Source organism: Ctenocephalides felis, unplaced genomic scaffold, assembly GCF_003426905.1.
Source record: "Ctenocephalides felis isolate EL2017-DRISC unplaced genomic scaffold, ASM342690v1 CF-g0.4_SCAFFOLD_03572, whole genome shotgun sequence".
Classification (NCBI taxonomy): domain Eukaryota; kingdom Metazoa; phylum Arthropoda; class Insecta; order Siphonaptera; family Pulicidae; genus Ctenocephalides; species Ctenocephalides felis.
The window spans coordinates 10199680-10217684 of NW_020539726.1; the positions used below are offsets into that span (position 1 = coordinate 10199680).

At 28.5% G+C, this 18005-nt stretch overlaps 2 protein-coding genes across 2 annotated transcripts in view; both read right to left on the bottom strand.

The window, feature by feature from the left end:
* Window positions 1-748: 748 nt before the first annotated feature.
* Window positions 749-6390, bottom strand: LOC113387734 (alanine aminotransferase 1-like). The gene is made up of 6 exons (XM_026625104.1): window positions 5818-6390; window positions 5443-5532; window positions 3369-3654; window positions 2777-3111; window positions 2376-2582; window positions 749-1325 (listed from the first exon to the last, which is right to left on the bottom strand). The coding sequence occupies exons 1-6, from the start codon at window positions 6052-6054 to the stop codon at window positions 918-920; spliced, it is 1563 nt and encodes a 520-aa protein (XP_026480889.1). The 5' UTR covers window positions 6055-6390; the 3' UTR covers window positions 749-917.
* A 6997-nt stretch (window positions 6391-13387) lies between these two features.
* Window positions 13388-18005, bottom strand: part of LOC113387974 (low-density lipoprotein receptor-related protein 2) — a 335517-nt gene continuing 330899 nt past the window's right edge. Inside the window, exons 26-28 of the mRNA XM_026625380.1 lie at window positions 17141-17268; window positions 16678-16934; window positions 13388-14107 (exon numbers count right to left, since the gene is read on the bottom strand). Of these exons, the coding sequence (XP_026481165.1) occupies window positions 13908-14107; window positions 16678-16934; window positions 17141-17268 (585 nt within the window). The 3' untranslated portion in view covers window positions 13388-13907. The remainder of the gene's footprint in view (window positions 14108-16677; window positions 16935-17140; window positions 17269-18005) is intronic.

Below are 18005 nucleotides of genomic sequence, written 5' to 3' on the forward strand. Positions count from 1 at the left end.
GGTTATACATGGTGATATTTAAAATTACCCCCCTTTTCCCACCAAACATCACGTGTATTTTTAGTTCCTTGATAAAACTGTAAATTTTTTGAATTTTTTTAAAAATATTTGATTTTTTTTACAAATTCAGTTAAAAAATAAATACATGTGATATCTTACTATACCCCTCCCTCCCCCACGTGATATTTCGTGATTTTTTGTCAAAATCCCCCCTTCCCCTAAAAACATCACGTGATTAATGGACGCTTCCTAATGTATGAAAATAAAAATGTATTGCCAATATTTTAAGTCACCAAAATGTTATTTTGGCGTACTATACTTTGACAAAAATTTATCATGTAATTTACTATATTAAGATTTCAAATAATTTATAAACTTGATATACTTCTACTACCAATATTTGAATATGATATGAATGTATGTGTGTATGTATATACTTATTGCATATTAAGATGCATTAAAATAGAATTTAAATCTCTTGTTACGTATATTTAGATATCATACATACTCAAAATAGTGATATTTACAATAAAAATATAATTTTCTTAAACCTATATTAAAATATAAATAAATAGTAACAACATTAAAATAACATGACAATCATTAGTAGATTTGCTATCCCTTTTACGGGGTCTTATAACGCAATACTATTCAAATTTGGGCTGCAGAATACTCGCACTCACTATAATAAAGAGGTAAATATTATGATCTAAATTTATACATATTGCCTATATGTTCTATCAATATTTACAATGTGATAGTCATGTTTGGCATGGCCTAATCAGTCAAATTTTGATCTAGAATTGTCATGTTTCTAAAAAGTAACATGTAAAATATTTGTATACAATACCTATAGATGAATCACATATGAGGCCATACCATAGTTATATATATAACAACAATGTAAGGCTATATTTTTACTTATACTGTGCGACAAATTCTTTGTGAAATACTGCAAATTTATCCAACATTTCTTTCAATTTATCTGTTTGTGGCAAAATAGTGGTCCTGAAATGATAAGTTCCTGGTTTCTGACCAAAACCTGAGCCAGGTACAATACAAATTCCAGTTCTTTCTAATAATTCAAATGCATAAAACACATCTGCCGGCTTTCCAGCCTTGTCAGCTGCATCAATTGCTTTTTGAGGTAGTTTAATTTGAGGGAAAGCATACATAGCTCCTTGTACAGTGTTGCATGAAAAACCTTCAAAACTGTTAAAAGTGTCTGCTACCATCTTAGCACGAATTGCCAATTGAGAAAGAACTTCTTGTTTCTCTTTCATAAACAATTCATATGAAGGTTCACCAGGTCTAGGAGGGTTTACCTAAAAAAAATAAATTAGATAATAAAATTTAGTACTTAATTCTACATATAATTATAGTGTGATGGAAATTAAATTCACATCAGATGTCATACAATATTAGCATATACAATTCTTAATCTTAAAAATTAAATACATTATATGTCTAGCTATTTGCATTAATTACAATTATGAAAAATTTGAAAAATAATTGTAAAAAATTTAATTTTTTTTATAAGCAACATCATCCTACATGTTACCCCATATAGCATGATACTTCTATAACTATGATTAACTATAATACTTCTATAACACAAATTTGATCTAACATGATTTGAGAATTGAGAATATCCGTATAATAAGAACTTATATAGCATGTTTTAACTCTAGCACACTTCGAGAATTGAGCAAAATCCAAATAAAATATTAAATATAAGAAGTATAAAAAGCAAACTTTATCTAATTTAAAATTAGTGAAACCACCATATGATAGCTTAATAAATGTCATAAAACTAGCACGAAAGATACCTCATTCGACACAGTTCATTCAAGGGCGTACACTCTATCTTAAAAAAAGCCTATGCTTGTCTGTACAGTTATTCATTTTTCTTAAATAAATATCCTTCAAATGAAATGAGCACAATTATTAAAAAGGAACTAATTAATTAATACAATTAATGTGTATTACTTCTTGTAAAAAAAATTGTCTCTACTATAAAAATATAAGAGCATGTTTTTATGAATTATCGAAACCTAACCCTTTGTTTTTGTACCGATCCTTTGTTATGTATAAACGGTAGTTTTTTGGACTGTAGCTACTACAGGGACATTTGTAACTTGGTTGGTTAAATATTCTCATGTCACAAATTTGTAAATAGTTTTTACACTTATTTTCAATATATCAGTATAGACCACCAATGTTATAATAATTTAATCAAGGAACTGTTTCAGAAATTTACAGAAAAAAAAAATTTAGCAATGAAAGCAAATATGCATTCCCCATGAGAGTTGAATTTATAATGAATTGTCTATCCAGAAATTTCATTTCAATATAAATAATGTTAAATACAATACCACACAGTCCAATGCAGATTGACCTAAGGTTGTAGGGCACAACATTGCAGAAATACATTTAAGTAACATGGCCTTAACATCAGGGCACATATTTATAATTTCCATCATTCCTCCTCTCATTCCGCACTCGCCCATGTATCCTTTCGAAGTAGACATGAATGAAGCAAGTTCAATCTCATCATAAGGAGGGCCCATTTCTCTCAAAACCTACAAATAGAAACATGATAAATAAGTAATACTTTTTCAATAATATTTATTAAAAATCATAAGATAAAATTAAATAAAATACTTAATAAAATAATAATATTATATAGTCAAAACTTGAAGTAGTATTGCTAATATATGCAATACTACATTACCAGTTATAAAGATTATTTTACTATGTTTATTATATATATTACCTTTTTAAATGAGTAAAATTTAGAACCTTCAGCATATACATTGTCCTGATACACTTCATCAGCAAATATCATCAAATCTTCCTGATGTGCAAACTTAATAACTTGCTCTATGTTCTCACGACTTAATACTTGACCAGTAGGGTTACCTGGATTAATAACAACTATAGCTCTTGGAAGAATGTTGTTACTCTTCGCTTCAGATATTGCCCTATTCAATTCGGATACATCCAAACCCCAACCGGTCTCTTCATTAAGATAGTATCCTATTTGTCCCATGTTAAATTCAGCTATTGTTGCAGAATAAAGAGGATATTGAGGTATGGGCACCATCACACCTATAAAGAGAAATTCAATGTTGATTTAATAAAACCTTATAATAAAATAATATGAAGTAGTTTTTTCAAAATTGTAGACTTAAATAATAGTATAATATATCTTCATGGCAACAAGTGCAATAAACACTTTTTTATTACATTACTGATATTTTAAAGCAAAAAATTAATATAATATTAAAATAGAATTATAAATAATTAGTAAAAAAATAAAATAACTCTTATTGTTTTTTCACTCACAAATCAAGAATAAAACAAACCTGGTTTCTTATTGTCTAAATGACATGTAAGCAGTTGCAAAAGTACTTTGATGCCTCCCGAAGCTCCAGTAGATAATATAATGTCATCGGGACTAGATGGTACACCATCTCTCCTTTCAATAAATTCTGCAGCATGCTTTTTAATAACATCAATTCCAGTTGAGTCAGAATAAGAACCAGCCGAATATCCTTTACAACTTTTTAATATCGTATCTGCTCTTTCTTTAACATCTGAAGGAAAATCTGGGCTATCCATTAATGGTGGATATGCGACTAGAGCAAGTACCTAGTAATAAAAAATAGAATAAATAAATTATGTGCAATCATACATACAGATTAAGAATTAGATGATAATATTGTTAATGATAACATTGTTCAGTTGTCTGGGTCATGCATTTTGATCAAATTACATATCGCCATAAATAACATTTGTCAGATTTACATTTTAGATTGTGTTCGAGCCTCACAAATTTTATTTATCCATCTTCCTCTACCTGGCATAATAAAATAATTTCCTACTCTAGTATAGGTACTAAGCTAGTTATAAGAAATTATTCATTCTGTACGTATACCTTGACCCGATAACATCTAATACAATTTACTAAAATTACATACATTGCATTTCTACAAACAATTTTGGAACTAGTTATTATTTTCCATTCAGTTCTTTGTTATTTCTGGTCTGATATAGCCTTTTTGATAATTAATTATATCTGGTCCTTCGGGGTAGTAAAGTGTCTGTGTAGTGATTTTTTAATTGACTTTGTTAATAACAATTGTGCCGGGAGTCTTCAGATTGAGTAATATTTAATACTATCACTAATGTGAAACTTGAAAACAATATTTGTTTGATTTGTGAGTAACAATTTCATTGTTATAGTGTGTGAAATAGAAATTCAATCTAATAGAATGTAAAGGAACAAAGAAGGAATGTATTTAAAATAGAATAGAAAGGAGCAAAGCTCCGAAAAGAAATCATAACACCAATTAAACAAAATTTGGTAATTAAAATGTTAATAAAATACAATAATCAATATTCAATCAATATCAATAATCAGTATTCTATGTATCACTCTCATACAATTATATAGAAAGTGTTGTATATTTATCACTTTATGAATTACTAAATATTATTTTTATAAAATGCCCCAGACTTTATTCTGGGAGAACATCTTGAAACTAACAGAATATCTTGAAAGTAATACATATGTGGGCAAAAAAGTATATATATGCCGTATTCATATACAGTCAATAAACACGGAATAAAAAATTTAGTAATTTAACATGAAATCAATATAATTTCTTATAATTATGAAGAAATTATAATGAAAATGAAATTATATGAGAATGAAATTATAAGTAACAGTTACAGTTGTTTTAAAATAGAAACAACTAATACGAGCAAGTCAACCTATACGAATCATATTAATAAAATCTGTGCAAACTCTCGGCGCAAACAAATAAAACTAGTAAATATTATGTTCATCAATTAAAAGAAATGTATCAAAATGACCGCATTAATGCAAATCGACTTATTAAAACACAAATAAAAGGTTTTGTACATCAATATGCCATTTCATTAGGAATGTTTGTTCACGCAGAAGTGAACAATATGAATTATGCTTATCAAGTTGAACTTTTGAACACCATTTTTTATGTATTTAAGACACTGAAGAGAGTTTAAGTCCTTTGTTAAGGCAACAGATAAATTAAATTCTAATTAAATAATATAATTAAAATAGAAAACTGGAAATTAATACACAAATTTAAATATAGCAAAATAAAAACGAGTACGGTAGTAGACATAAATCAAGATATACATGAACATTACACAAGAAAACATGAAAATTTTCATAATGAACACAACAGAATGAACAAAATGTTATATGGAGTGTTACAAAAATATATAAGGAACTTTCGAGTGATATAAAGATGACTAGTGATAACACTAATTTCAAAAGAAATATTGTAAAGAAATTGAAGATGCAAGAGATTGATGCTGAATAGTCGACTGAATAGAAAGATGTATAAATCTTAAATAAGTAATTCTCAAAAATATATTGCAGATACTAACCTGCCTAATAAAAGTAATAGGCTTCTGTCCCATAGCATGACAATCACCAATATTTGCTTTGATAACCTCTGTGAAAGGTTTTTTGGCACCCTAAATGAATAATAAACATAATTAGTATATTTTCCTAACATTTTAAAACAGATAATTAACGGAATATAAATCTTAGCTTCTTAGAAATGTATATATTAAAAACTATCTGACACTCAATTTATGACATTCATTAGTATGCATTTATGATAAAATATTCGCATATAAATGTGATTTTAGTTCGTTGCGATAAATACATATATTAATACTAATCATTCAAAGCGATATATTAACAAGAGTGAATGAAAAATATGTGCTGTCAAAATCATAAAATCAATATGTAATTACCTTTTCCAATTCCTTTTCAATTTGTGTAGCTCTAATAACTAAAGGACCACGAACTGCATATTCCATAATTTTGACATTAGGATTAATGTTTTCCATACAGACCCTCCTTTTGGGGCCATTTCGGGCACTTGTAGTACTTAAATTGCAAGACATCGTCACTGAAACCGGGTGAATATTGCACGTCAAGGTCCTCGTCTGAAACGCTCCAACTGATATCGAGAATCGGGCGGCCGACATGATGAATGATAAATGTCACTCAATTGTTTTTAATAAGTGTATTGATTATTTTTTCCACCTTGAAAATAAATAAACGTAGTAGTGTCAAATATGTAATTTTACAAGCATTGTAAGGTAATAAACACAACAGCACAAACAATTGGAAGTCGGATTCGGCACGCACGGTTATGAAAACTTAGCGAAATGTCAGTCTACAACTCGAACTGCAAAATGCATTCAACACATATTCTTTGCTTTGTCTACGAATGGATAGTTCGTTAGTCCGTTTTCCAGAGGTTAGTAAGTTATCAAGACATATGTTTCTAAAATATTTCCAAGTTGTCGTTTAAACTTTTTGCAGGTTCTTACCTAACCACCTTTGACATCGGTTTACGAGTGCGCAAATCCAAAAATAGAGATCTGTTACAGAACATAAGTGTCGCAACGTGCAAATTAGTACTAATAGTTCTAATACATACTAGTTTATAATATTAGTTACGTTTTATTTTCTATGTAAACAGACTAATGTGCTTAAATTACTTGCCGCTTAAATTTTTATTTCCTTCTCACCTTTTCTAATTTTATTGCCTAATCATTGGACTAATTTGTCACTCAAAGTGTAAGTTTCCCACTACGGTCTTAAATGTTTTAGAAACACGTGAATTATATTTTTTATTTTTATCAAAAATTCTTTATTTGTTCGAGATAAAGCATGTGTTATCTATCTAATAACCTTAAAGTGATCAAATATTTTTGTCTGGCTATAGTTCAAATGCGAACGGATTAATCCAGTTTAGTTAATGGAAATTACTTCAACTTACTAAATAGTTTCATTCATAAAATCATTAATATTATGAGATACATGCAGGGCCGGATTTAGAAATTTGGCGCCCTGGGGTACTGACAAAAATGCCGCCCCATCCCTGAATTTTTAGGTAAAATAGTTTTTATATATCATTTTTCTAAAATTAAAATTACTATTTGATTGCAGTAAATTTATTACGCATTACATACTATAAATAGTGGTGCTTGGCATCGTGCCTTAAGGCAAATTGCTGAAACTTCCCGTACAAACAATTAAAATAAAAAAAAGAACTTTTTTAAAGCGATCGCCCTGCTTTAGCTGCGTAGAGACAAAATAAAGAAGCGCGTAAGCGTCGCCTCGCAGAATAACGAATAAATAATGATACAGAACCCATAGTAAAACGTAAACAAAATTTATACTTATTATTAAAATATATGATAATTTGATGTGCATATGTTCAATGATCACTTTTGACCGCTAAATGTTTCTTTTTCAAATTTTTTATTGGATCATCGAAACCGCTAGACCTGCCTCCCACAAATTTAATCAGTTCTCCGTTTTGTCTATACATGTAAATTTCTTTTAATGTTATTGGACGTTCCATTTTTCAAAAACTGAATTATTATTTTTGGGACCTGCCTTGGCCAATAACTAATCAGAATCGAATCATTCAAATAAAATTTAATTTTAATAAATTTATTACATAAAAGTTAATAATTTACAAAAAAATCGAAATATAAAAAAAGGTTTCTTAAATTCAATTTTCATAATTTTTCAGAAAAATTTAAAGCTTTTTATAAAATGTAATTTTCAGTACAGAAAGTTTCAGTAACTTGCCGTAAGGCACAATGCCATGCTTCACTAATTTAATTTTTTTCCGCGCTCTAAGCTTGGAAGTGCACAAATTCGTCATCGTAAGAGGGCTCGAGATCTGAAGAACATATTTTTGTTAAACTTTCTTAAACTCTCGAGATCTGAAGAACATATTTTTCTTAAACTTTCAACTCATTTACGTATCCTTATATTAGCCAAATCGCCAAATTTTGCATTGCATTTGTATAATGTTTTATTAATTATATTTCTTGAAATAAAAAATGTTATTAAAAAAATAAGTTAATTACATGGTATAGAATTTCTTTCTCATTATCCAAATTTTGCTGCCCTGGGCAGTAGCCCCAACTGCCCCTACTGTAAATACAGCACTGGATACATGATCTATAAGTCATTTATTCTGTGAGAGCGCGCAGGCGCAATTTTTTCCTGATAAGATAACTCCATGATTACTCGTATTGCATCGGGCTTTTTAAATAAAAAATATTTTTGTTACCAAGTCGTCCAGAAGTCACATGATGCATATTTATGATAAATCGTGACACTTTGAATTAAATCTATGATTATTATTGAATCTGACCATATAAAATCCGGTTCAGTCCAGTTCATTTCTCGCCTCATCTCAATATTTATCTAATAAATTATTCTAGAGGTCACTTACACCAGTTATGAATACATCAGACAATACATTTAAAACAAAGTCTAGTAAGTAAAAGTAATAGGCTGGTTTTCAAGAATACATTATTATATAAATAAAAAAAAAATCGAATTTTGAGGATTTTTTGTATTTTGATCTGCCACCAAATTTATACATTTTTAGCATATTAATTTATTAACTTTCCGAAGGAGCAGTTTTTGGCGAAAAAATCATTCTAAATCGAATGATACTAAATTGAGAAAAAGTATGTGTGTGTATGTATGTAATAAGATTTTTTATCTTTCGCCCATGTTTTCTCAAAAACGGCTCGATTTCGAAAATTTGAAAGCTATTTGATATAACTCGATTAAGACTATCATTGGTCAGTTTGGCGTGACGATCGGCCAAGCCGTTTCTTTATAATTGGTAGAATAGTGTCTACAAGTTATCTTAAATCGATTTTAAAAATTAAAAAACTATTCGAAAGTTTTTGGTAAAAATAAATGTTGATTTTTTTGACGATTTTGATAAACCTTTGTATAACGATAGATTTCGTTGTTTGAAATAACATACTAAAATATTATAGGCCTAAGATAAGCTTTTGAATTATAAAAACGAAAATTCATTAAATTTTCGTGGCATGCTCGAGCGATTCTGATCAAAATCTTTACCTACGTATGTTCTGTGTTTTGTAGGTAGCTGCTGATTGCAGCTGACGTCAACGCTTCAATAAAATACATTTTTAGAAATGGATTAAATGAAATGAGTTAAAAATATATCATGAGTATGTTTGGAAGAATGGAATGAGTTACATTTCGAATATTGTTCTATGTTAGAAAAAAATTCGACGTTACGAAACATAAATTTTAACTTCCTGAAAATAAAGTTTGATTTAGCCAATTCTATTTTATCCGAGATTTGGCACCTATGCCAATGCGTTTACGCATCCCAGACTTGGTCTTTTGTCTGGGTATGTCGGGCTCGATACAGCTTGAGTATATTATCAAGAAAAAACCTCCACTAATCACTTGCCTCTTGTCCCCACTTAGGCTTTACTTTATGGGGGGAGGATATAGAATGCTATGATTCTCTCTCTTTTAATTATACTTTCTTTATAATTTGTGCCATTCGCTCTTCTTTCAGTTTTTCACTTCTGAAGATTTTGGCTGGGAATCTTACAGACTACTTCATGGTAAAGACCAGCGACGCCTTTCTTTTGTAATTAATTGTTGGAAAATTTACATGTTGGTTTAATGTATGTGGTTTAATTATGAAAATTCATCAAGGTTGGAGTAATAGGTCGTGCCAAAACTTCAACAGTTTATAGTCACAATCTAAGTTGCTAAATCTCAATTCGTATTAATTAAGTCGATTTATAACACGCATCGGAAAGTTTTCGCAACTTGCCTTAACGCAGAGGCCACTTTTTTAACTACTTATTTATAAAGATATTAACAAATGTCTGCATACTCTTTGTTTAGATATTAAGTCCATTTGCTGAAAAACGATAATATGGATATATGAACATAAAACTGTGAGTCATTAACGTCTAAATTGTCTAGACTTAAGAACGTATGCACACTTAATTTATGCAAAATACACAACCGGTCAAATGAGTCAAATTGAACTAGTGTATTTCCATAGTGAACTTTCGATTTTATCTTACGAGTTGATGATTTTGCATGCACTTTATAGTGAACGAAATGCATAACAATTATATAACTGATAACTATACATTTTTTATTATTTTAAAGTTCCCTTTTAATTATCGTAAAATGAATGTTTAAATAAATTTATCGTTTAATTCAATTTATATTTTAATTTCTGGATCTAAAACTATTAACGCTTTGAAAATTTGGGGAGACTGGGTACAGTTGTGCCACTTTTTTTTGATCAGCAATAGTTTTTTAATTTACCAGTTAGCTGGGAGAAAAGTAAATTAAATGGTAATTTGAACATTTTTCAAACAAGAACGATAGTGACCCATGAAAATAGGTTAAAAAACAATAGGTATAATCACCAAAATAACTTTTATTGTCAGAATAGACTTTTATCATCAGAAATAAATAACACAACACAATTTAATCATTTAATCAAAGCTTATGAATATATAATAATTTATAACAAAACATATTTTTTTAAACAAAGTTAATAAGAAATCTTTAAAAAACTTTTTTTTTCTTATATTGAAATTTCCTCTCCCTTTCTCTTTTGCATTTTGTCTCAGTAAAATTAATTTTTTTTGTATGTTTACTCTTCACCCGAAAAGGATAAAAATATGTCACATCCTTACCCACCAAATTTGTCACAACCGTACCCAACGCACACTTTTGAAAACAAATCTTCGTTATAACTGAGTTAAATTATCTACGCAAATACTAATTGGTGGTAATTGACTACTGATGTTCAACTGCAAAATAACAATCAAAGTGATCTATCTGATGTATACATGAAACAGTTAGTATTAAAAAAAAAATCGAATGAAGAAACTTACTTTTGACTCCTTAAAAGCAATACAGATCATGTCAATGTAGAGCGCTGACTGAAAGCAATAACTGTATGTTCAAACAAACATACTACATCGTTCACCCTTTGGACCCTATCTCAAAATCAGCATAGTTTAGCTGTTCTGACGACTATCATTACCGTACTCAGTCTCCCCTATAACTAATTAACAAATAATTACTACTTTTAATTATCGTTAATAATTGATTATTATTACTTACCAAATATTTGATACGTCAAATTTGATTAGCAACTTGTTAGCTAATCAAATTTGATTAGCTATGGAAAATCATAGAAAGAAATGGACTATTTTGTTACCAGCAAGAAATTTGGATTCTCTGAAAGACTTAATTTTAGTCAAATGGGCTTAGATAGTTATTATTAGAATCGATACACAGTTAACCTTTCTATAACGCTATACTCTGAAAACACGGTAGTCGGTTTCAATACAACGCGCTACGAATTATGAGTTAAATCCGAGTTTCTTATAGCGCGGTTTTACGTTCGTTATCAATAATTCCTTCACTAATTATTGGAGACATTTTAAATACTTACAAGAATCAAATCGAAACATTTACGAAGTAATTTTAATTTTTTTATATAAGTAAGCACTAAAACTCGAACCACTTTGTATTTTGCACCAATTAAATTTCAATTTAGATTTATACTAAAAATAGGAATAAAGACTGAAATTATTAAATAAAATAATACATACGAAACAAATATATTATATTCACTGTAAAACATACATACTTTGTTCCCACAAGTATATTATTTATATATTTATCCTACCTATATTATTTATATATCTATAATAAATTCATCTGTACAAGGAATATATTTTTCAGTTTATTTTTTTTTAATAAAACTCTTACAAATCCTCGATTTATACAATTCAAAAATTCAATCAACTCAATTTCATTCATTCTGTTTATATTTGCTTGATAAATTTTCTTACGTATATAACTAATATGTTTTTAGAAAACTTTTGAATATAAATGTTATAAACAGAATGACAGATTTTTTTAAAATATCACCTATTTTACAAAATATATGAAAAAAAACAATATATGAACCGTTTTTATATATATGATATAGATATATACAATATAAAGTTCTATATAGATTTTATACATGGACGGTCTCATATCTATTCCAAAGTCATAACAGTTATTCTCAAAAATCTATATAAACGTACATAACAATGATATTTTTAATAATTTCTCTAGAAAAACGGAATGTAAATTTACTAATGAAACACTAGTAATTTATTCAGTATGGATATATGCACATGTATATTCATAAACACACAAAAGTACTTGCATATATATATATATATATATATATATATATATATATATATATATATATATAAACAAGTACGATATAATGGTGACTTAATTTTAGTGATAGTTATAATTAAAATATTAATAATAATAAATTCTCGATAATTTAAAAACAATTTTCATCAACTATTTAACAATATTCATTTAAAAGTTATAGATTAAAAATAAGAAAACATTACTAAAAATATTCGCATCACACAAAATTTACGGCTAACTGCCGCCATTCCTTCAGTCAAAATTGACAATATTAAAAGTCGGTTCTTAATTTTATTTCCAACATTTGCTAATAACAAATAGTGCAGTCAATTTCATATAAAACATTTAAATTACTTTCTTAATGCACTATTAAATTATTCTAATGTTGATTTTGTTGAAATGGTACAAATTGACTCTTTACGAATCTATTAGGTTCTGCAATTATTATTTACAAGTATTAAATACTTCAAATAAAACTTACGTCTCTGCATGTGAAGGGTATTTAATTAATTTTAGAAGAAACAAAAGTTTTAAAAGGTTAGGCAAATAGATTTTTTTATAAAAAATATCAATAAATTATTTATTATGCTAAAAATATAAAAAGACTTCCATTAGGTTTTAAAATTAATAAACTGCATAGTAAACGTTTTCCAGTTTTAAGCAACGCGGTATTATTAAAAATAACTTATCTAAACTCATAATTTAGATGTATTTTTAAAAACGGAATGTTTGAATATTATTTTTCCTTTAGGATCAATATTCAGAAAGTTAAAATATAAATATATTGACATAAGTTAATTATTTTTTGCTATAACATTGCGATTGATTGGCGTGTAAAACTATTTATATTTATACATCTATACCTTAATACCCCGATTAGTATAAAAATATGTTTTGTTACATTTTGTTTATTTTGTTTTCATATAAATTCATTTAAAATTTCCTTGTGTCGTTGTAACTATACTATAAGATAAAAGAATGATTATTTCTGCGATCATTCATATGTCAGACATATTTTTTCAATATATTCATTTTTTAAAATTGCTTAAATAGAAATGTTTCTTGTTAGAAGAATCTTGATGATTTTTAAAACAAGTAACAATCAGCAACAAAAAGTCTATTTATCTGATGTTTTGCGTCATACACATGGTATGACATGTATATGCAAATATACATGAGACGACGTGTATATATATATATATATATATATATATATATATACATAAAGGTATGTATAAATTACATACTACTAGGTCATTATATGACTTGTCACAATATTTAAAATTTAAACACTACGTATTTTGAATTTAAAAAGTCACACGGATTAAAATTACAAGTATCTGCAGGTTATCACAATCACAAAATAACAAGTTTCAATGTGCGTTATGAATACAAATTTTAAATATTGAATTTCGGCAACTTTCTTAATTTAATACTATTGATAATACTTAAGTAGGAATGACATAGAACTTATAATACAATACTAGTTCGATTGTAACATCTAAAATAAACTTAATACTTAGTTGCATGGAAACTTTTCAAATGCATGTATAAGTCGTCTATACACCCTTATAAATTCATAATTTCAAAAACACTGCCGCATCACTGCAGACGTTTGAGTTCTTGTTATCTGAGATTGCTATCCTCATTTCATTTTTATAACATGATTATAACGGTTGTTTGATAAATTAATATACCGTGGTTTATTACTTCTAATGTAACCCTACTAATGTTACCTTTCTGTGAACCTCACCTTACAATAGTCAAGTTAATATCAGCATTCCGAATGATCTTCTTCGACCAAATGCTGCGTATCTTTGCCGGTATCAATATTGGATGGATCCAACTCTCGATGTCTAACTTGAAGTTGAGGTGATGTCTTATGAGTCATCGATGAAGGCGCGAGTATTGCAGAAACTGTTTCTCTGAATGTACTCTTTAATTTGCTCTTATCCACAGGCACTTCGTATATTCCTGAAAATAGAAAAGAAAATATATTAAGTAAATTACTTAGATACTTAATAAATTATAATTCGATCAAATATACAGCAAGGTATGAAATTATCTCAACCGTACGAGAAATTCGTATTCTCTAAATGAAAAGAGAAACATTCATTCGAAAGTTGGCTCTGATGATGATTAAGGATAGCAGAAAATCCTGATATGCAACGTGATGCATATTCATCAGGATGGACTAAAAATCTAAACCTTATCTATCACGTGCAAGAATCTATTTATAGGCACTGAACTGATTTTCAAATATGTTCAGACAATGATAATGAGGCAGTCATTTCAAGTTCAATTCTTTACAATCAGCCCAGAAGTAGAAATGAATCAAGTTCTAGTTTCCATATTTAGTTCTCACCATTTTTACCATCGCCTGGCAAGGGCTTAGACTGGAAAAAGTCGCCTAGAAATGCACATACTCTTTTCAAATCGCTTAGACCAACATATATAAATTTAAACCTCACAGAATAAAGTTTATTTAAATACATATACATCTTGCTCATATAAGTGAACCTGTTGGCTCGTCTGGCAGGTATTTGTGCAGGTGGAAATCTTCTGGCAATTTGAATTTTTGAACTTCTCTCAATGAAAAAATAGATCATATACAAATTTTTAGCACACAAAAACATTTTTTTTTATATTTTAAACTCTTCCAAATGGGCGACCATGATGTGCAGGACTGAAACCTGTCAGGCCAGTACAATTTTCTTTAACCTTATAGGGACACAGTTATTCAAAAGTTCTTGATTCAAACTTATTTACGGCATTTGTAAAATTAATAGTATTTGAAAGAAAAAAATATATTGGAATTGTAGAAACGACCATAAGCAGTAAGCACACTAAGCCAAATGCAATAAAAGTTCGATGAAAACCGTTTCGTTAAGAATAGATTTTAATGATATTTTAATAAGAATGAAAAAGCTTCTGTAAATCAATTCGATCGTTCATTGTGATTATTTATATTAACAATGTTTACTTGTTACAAAATATTTGGTTCAGGCATTTATTCAAGTTATATTTAGACTAAGTATGAGCAAAATTATATTATTGAAACTTGTTGACATTGTCATTATCAAGATATATAAATATTCAATAAATATGAAAATGATATGCTCTATTATCCAAGTATATAAAATTTATACTTTTCTTTGGGATATAGTAACGCCAAAAACTTTATAACTCCTTAATATATTATTTTATTTATTATTATTTTTAAAATATGTTATATCTTCAATTGAATGTTTATTTTTTTAAATTAGATTATTCAATTAATTTGGGGTACAAGCATGTATGGCTTTCTTTAATCATTAATCAAGTTATATTTTTGATGGTACAAAACAGTACAATATTCATTCAAAATATCAGTGCGCCAACCTTTTCTGGTAAACGTTTGTAATAATTGATGTATTATACATAACAATTTCCATACAATGAATAAGCAATGATTATTATCTTAATTTGATTTTCGAGCATGTTTCCAAATAAAACGAAGCAGAAATTTTGACAAATTTTCGGGACTGTGCTATGTTTTGAATTTTTACGTAAAAGTTGCAAAATAGACTAACAGCGTTAACAACGTAATACGATTATTACCAAAGTACACATTTTAATTTTAATTTTGGTAATTAAAGAGTTTGTAAATGTTAATTATTAATTAACTTTGTGCATGGTATTTATTTTGACATGTTCATTCTAATTGGAAAATATGATCCAAACTTCGCATATAGTTCACCTTCGGTTTATTTTGAAGATTAAAACTGAATAACTAAATAACTAATAATCCTAAATACATAGTTCACGTTTAATTTTTCAATTCAAGACTTCAACTTTCAATTTGAGAATATATATCTAAATTTCATTACCAGAAACAAAATAAATAGATATAAACATTATTGACTACATACTGAGCATGTGTATGTTTAATAAAATTATATAAAAATCTCTGATGTTTTCAAAATTGTTTTATATGCAAAATTCAAGATGCAATAGATTATCATTATTATCATTCCATTATCTTTATGGTATTAAATTTTTGTTTCAATTCAAGGATATTCAAATAAAATTAGTTTATAGAATATATTGATTTTCATTTGCGTCATATTTAAATAGGTTAATGCTTTATCACACCAGATTAGAGCATTATTTCATTATTATTGGACTGAATTATTGTTTGATTAATATATACTGCAATGTATCGGATGAATAAAGAATTTATTGGTGCAAGAATAATATTCTATCACACCAAGTTTATTGACTTCGTTTAAGAAACTAAATATTTGAAAACACATTGAATAAAAAAACCGGTATAACATTTATGTTTGTAGGAAAAAATTAATTAAAAAAAAAGGAAAAAAAATAAGTAATATCGATTTTGCAGTGATATGTGGAGCAGACTAAAATGGACGGGAAAGTTGTTATTTTTCATATATTCATTTTTTACATTATATTTTCTATGTGCTTATTCATCAATCAATTTTGCATTTATTTGATATAATTATTATCGATTTCCAAAAAAAAAAAAAAATCCGTTCAATTACCTGATCCATTTCCTATGCTGGGAGCTTCTGGTGGATTTGCTCCAGCCTGGACAGCGTCATACATCGGGTTAGAAAAGTCTCTAGATTTACCGCCGTTCATTGTGTCTAACGTATAAGCAGTAGCGGCATCTAACGGTTCAGGACCTCCACTTCCACTTCCTGGATTTGGACCGAATTCGATGTTGTTGCCTGAATGACGGAAGCTGACGCTCTGAGTTGGTGAGAGGCTACTCAAACCGCTACCAAAGCCTTTTCCACTATGAAAAGAAATCATGATTGTATAAATTATGGCTGTTGGCGTCAGAAATAACTGTTGCTCACAAATATGGATATGGATAAGGAACAATATTCTATCTCATGCCAAATCATTGCGTGGAATAGAATTATGAGCTTATTATAGCTCATAATTTCATTGTACTTTAACAAGTACTCTGAATGGTATATTTTTCTAATAAGTACTTACAATGGCCTCTTTCGGAGAACGAACCAAGTGCCAGCTGCTGCACCAAAAACGAGCAGTATTACTACTATCGGTATCACAATGGCGGCAGCATTAGCTGATCCAGCAGCCAAAGAGCGTGCGGCGTATTCCTGCAATAAGGCACATTAATGTTTATTGTTAAAAGTCCGTGAACAAAAACTATTGAATCTTATTTTTAATTTCTATTACATAATGAACAATAGATTTACAAAAGAAAAAAATGTTGAAATGCTTAGAAATGTGTAATTTAAAAAATCGATTAGCATATTGCTTACAGACTTCGTTGATTTCATACAAATTTTGATATTTCCTAAGTAGGTAATATTTAACTTCCCGTAGAGCAAGTTTCTTGGCATACCGAACAAATGGATGTGCGTGTGTGTGTGTTTTGTGTGTCCGCAATTATACGTCCAAGTTTTCGGGCGCACGGATAAACCGATTTGAATGGTTCAAAAAAACATTCGATTTCTATTGATAGGGAGATGTGCTGATTAATTTTTCGCAAAGACAAGTACGGCCGTCTCGGAGATACAGAAAAAAGAGTGCAGAAAATAGAAATCGAATTTTTGAGAGAACGGAGTAACCGATTTAAATGATCCAAAGAACATCCAATTTATAATGATGAGGAGAATTGGTGATTAGTTTTTAGCAAAGGCAGGTAGAGTTATTTCGGAGATACAGAGCTAAATGTCTAAAAAATTGCAGTTTTTGAGAGAACGAAGCATCCGATTTGAATCTGCCTGCTTGTGTTGACGAAACAATTGCCTTTAGTGAATTTTTTTCTTTTATTTCAAAATTAAACTTTTTTAACAATTTTTTTTTGTATATCGAAAATAATTCGGATTTT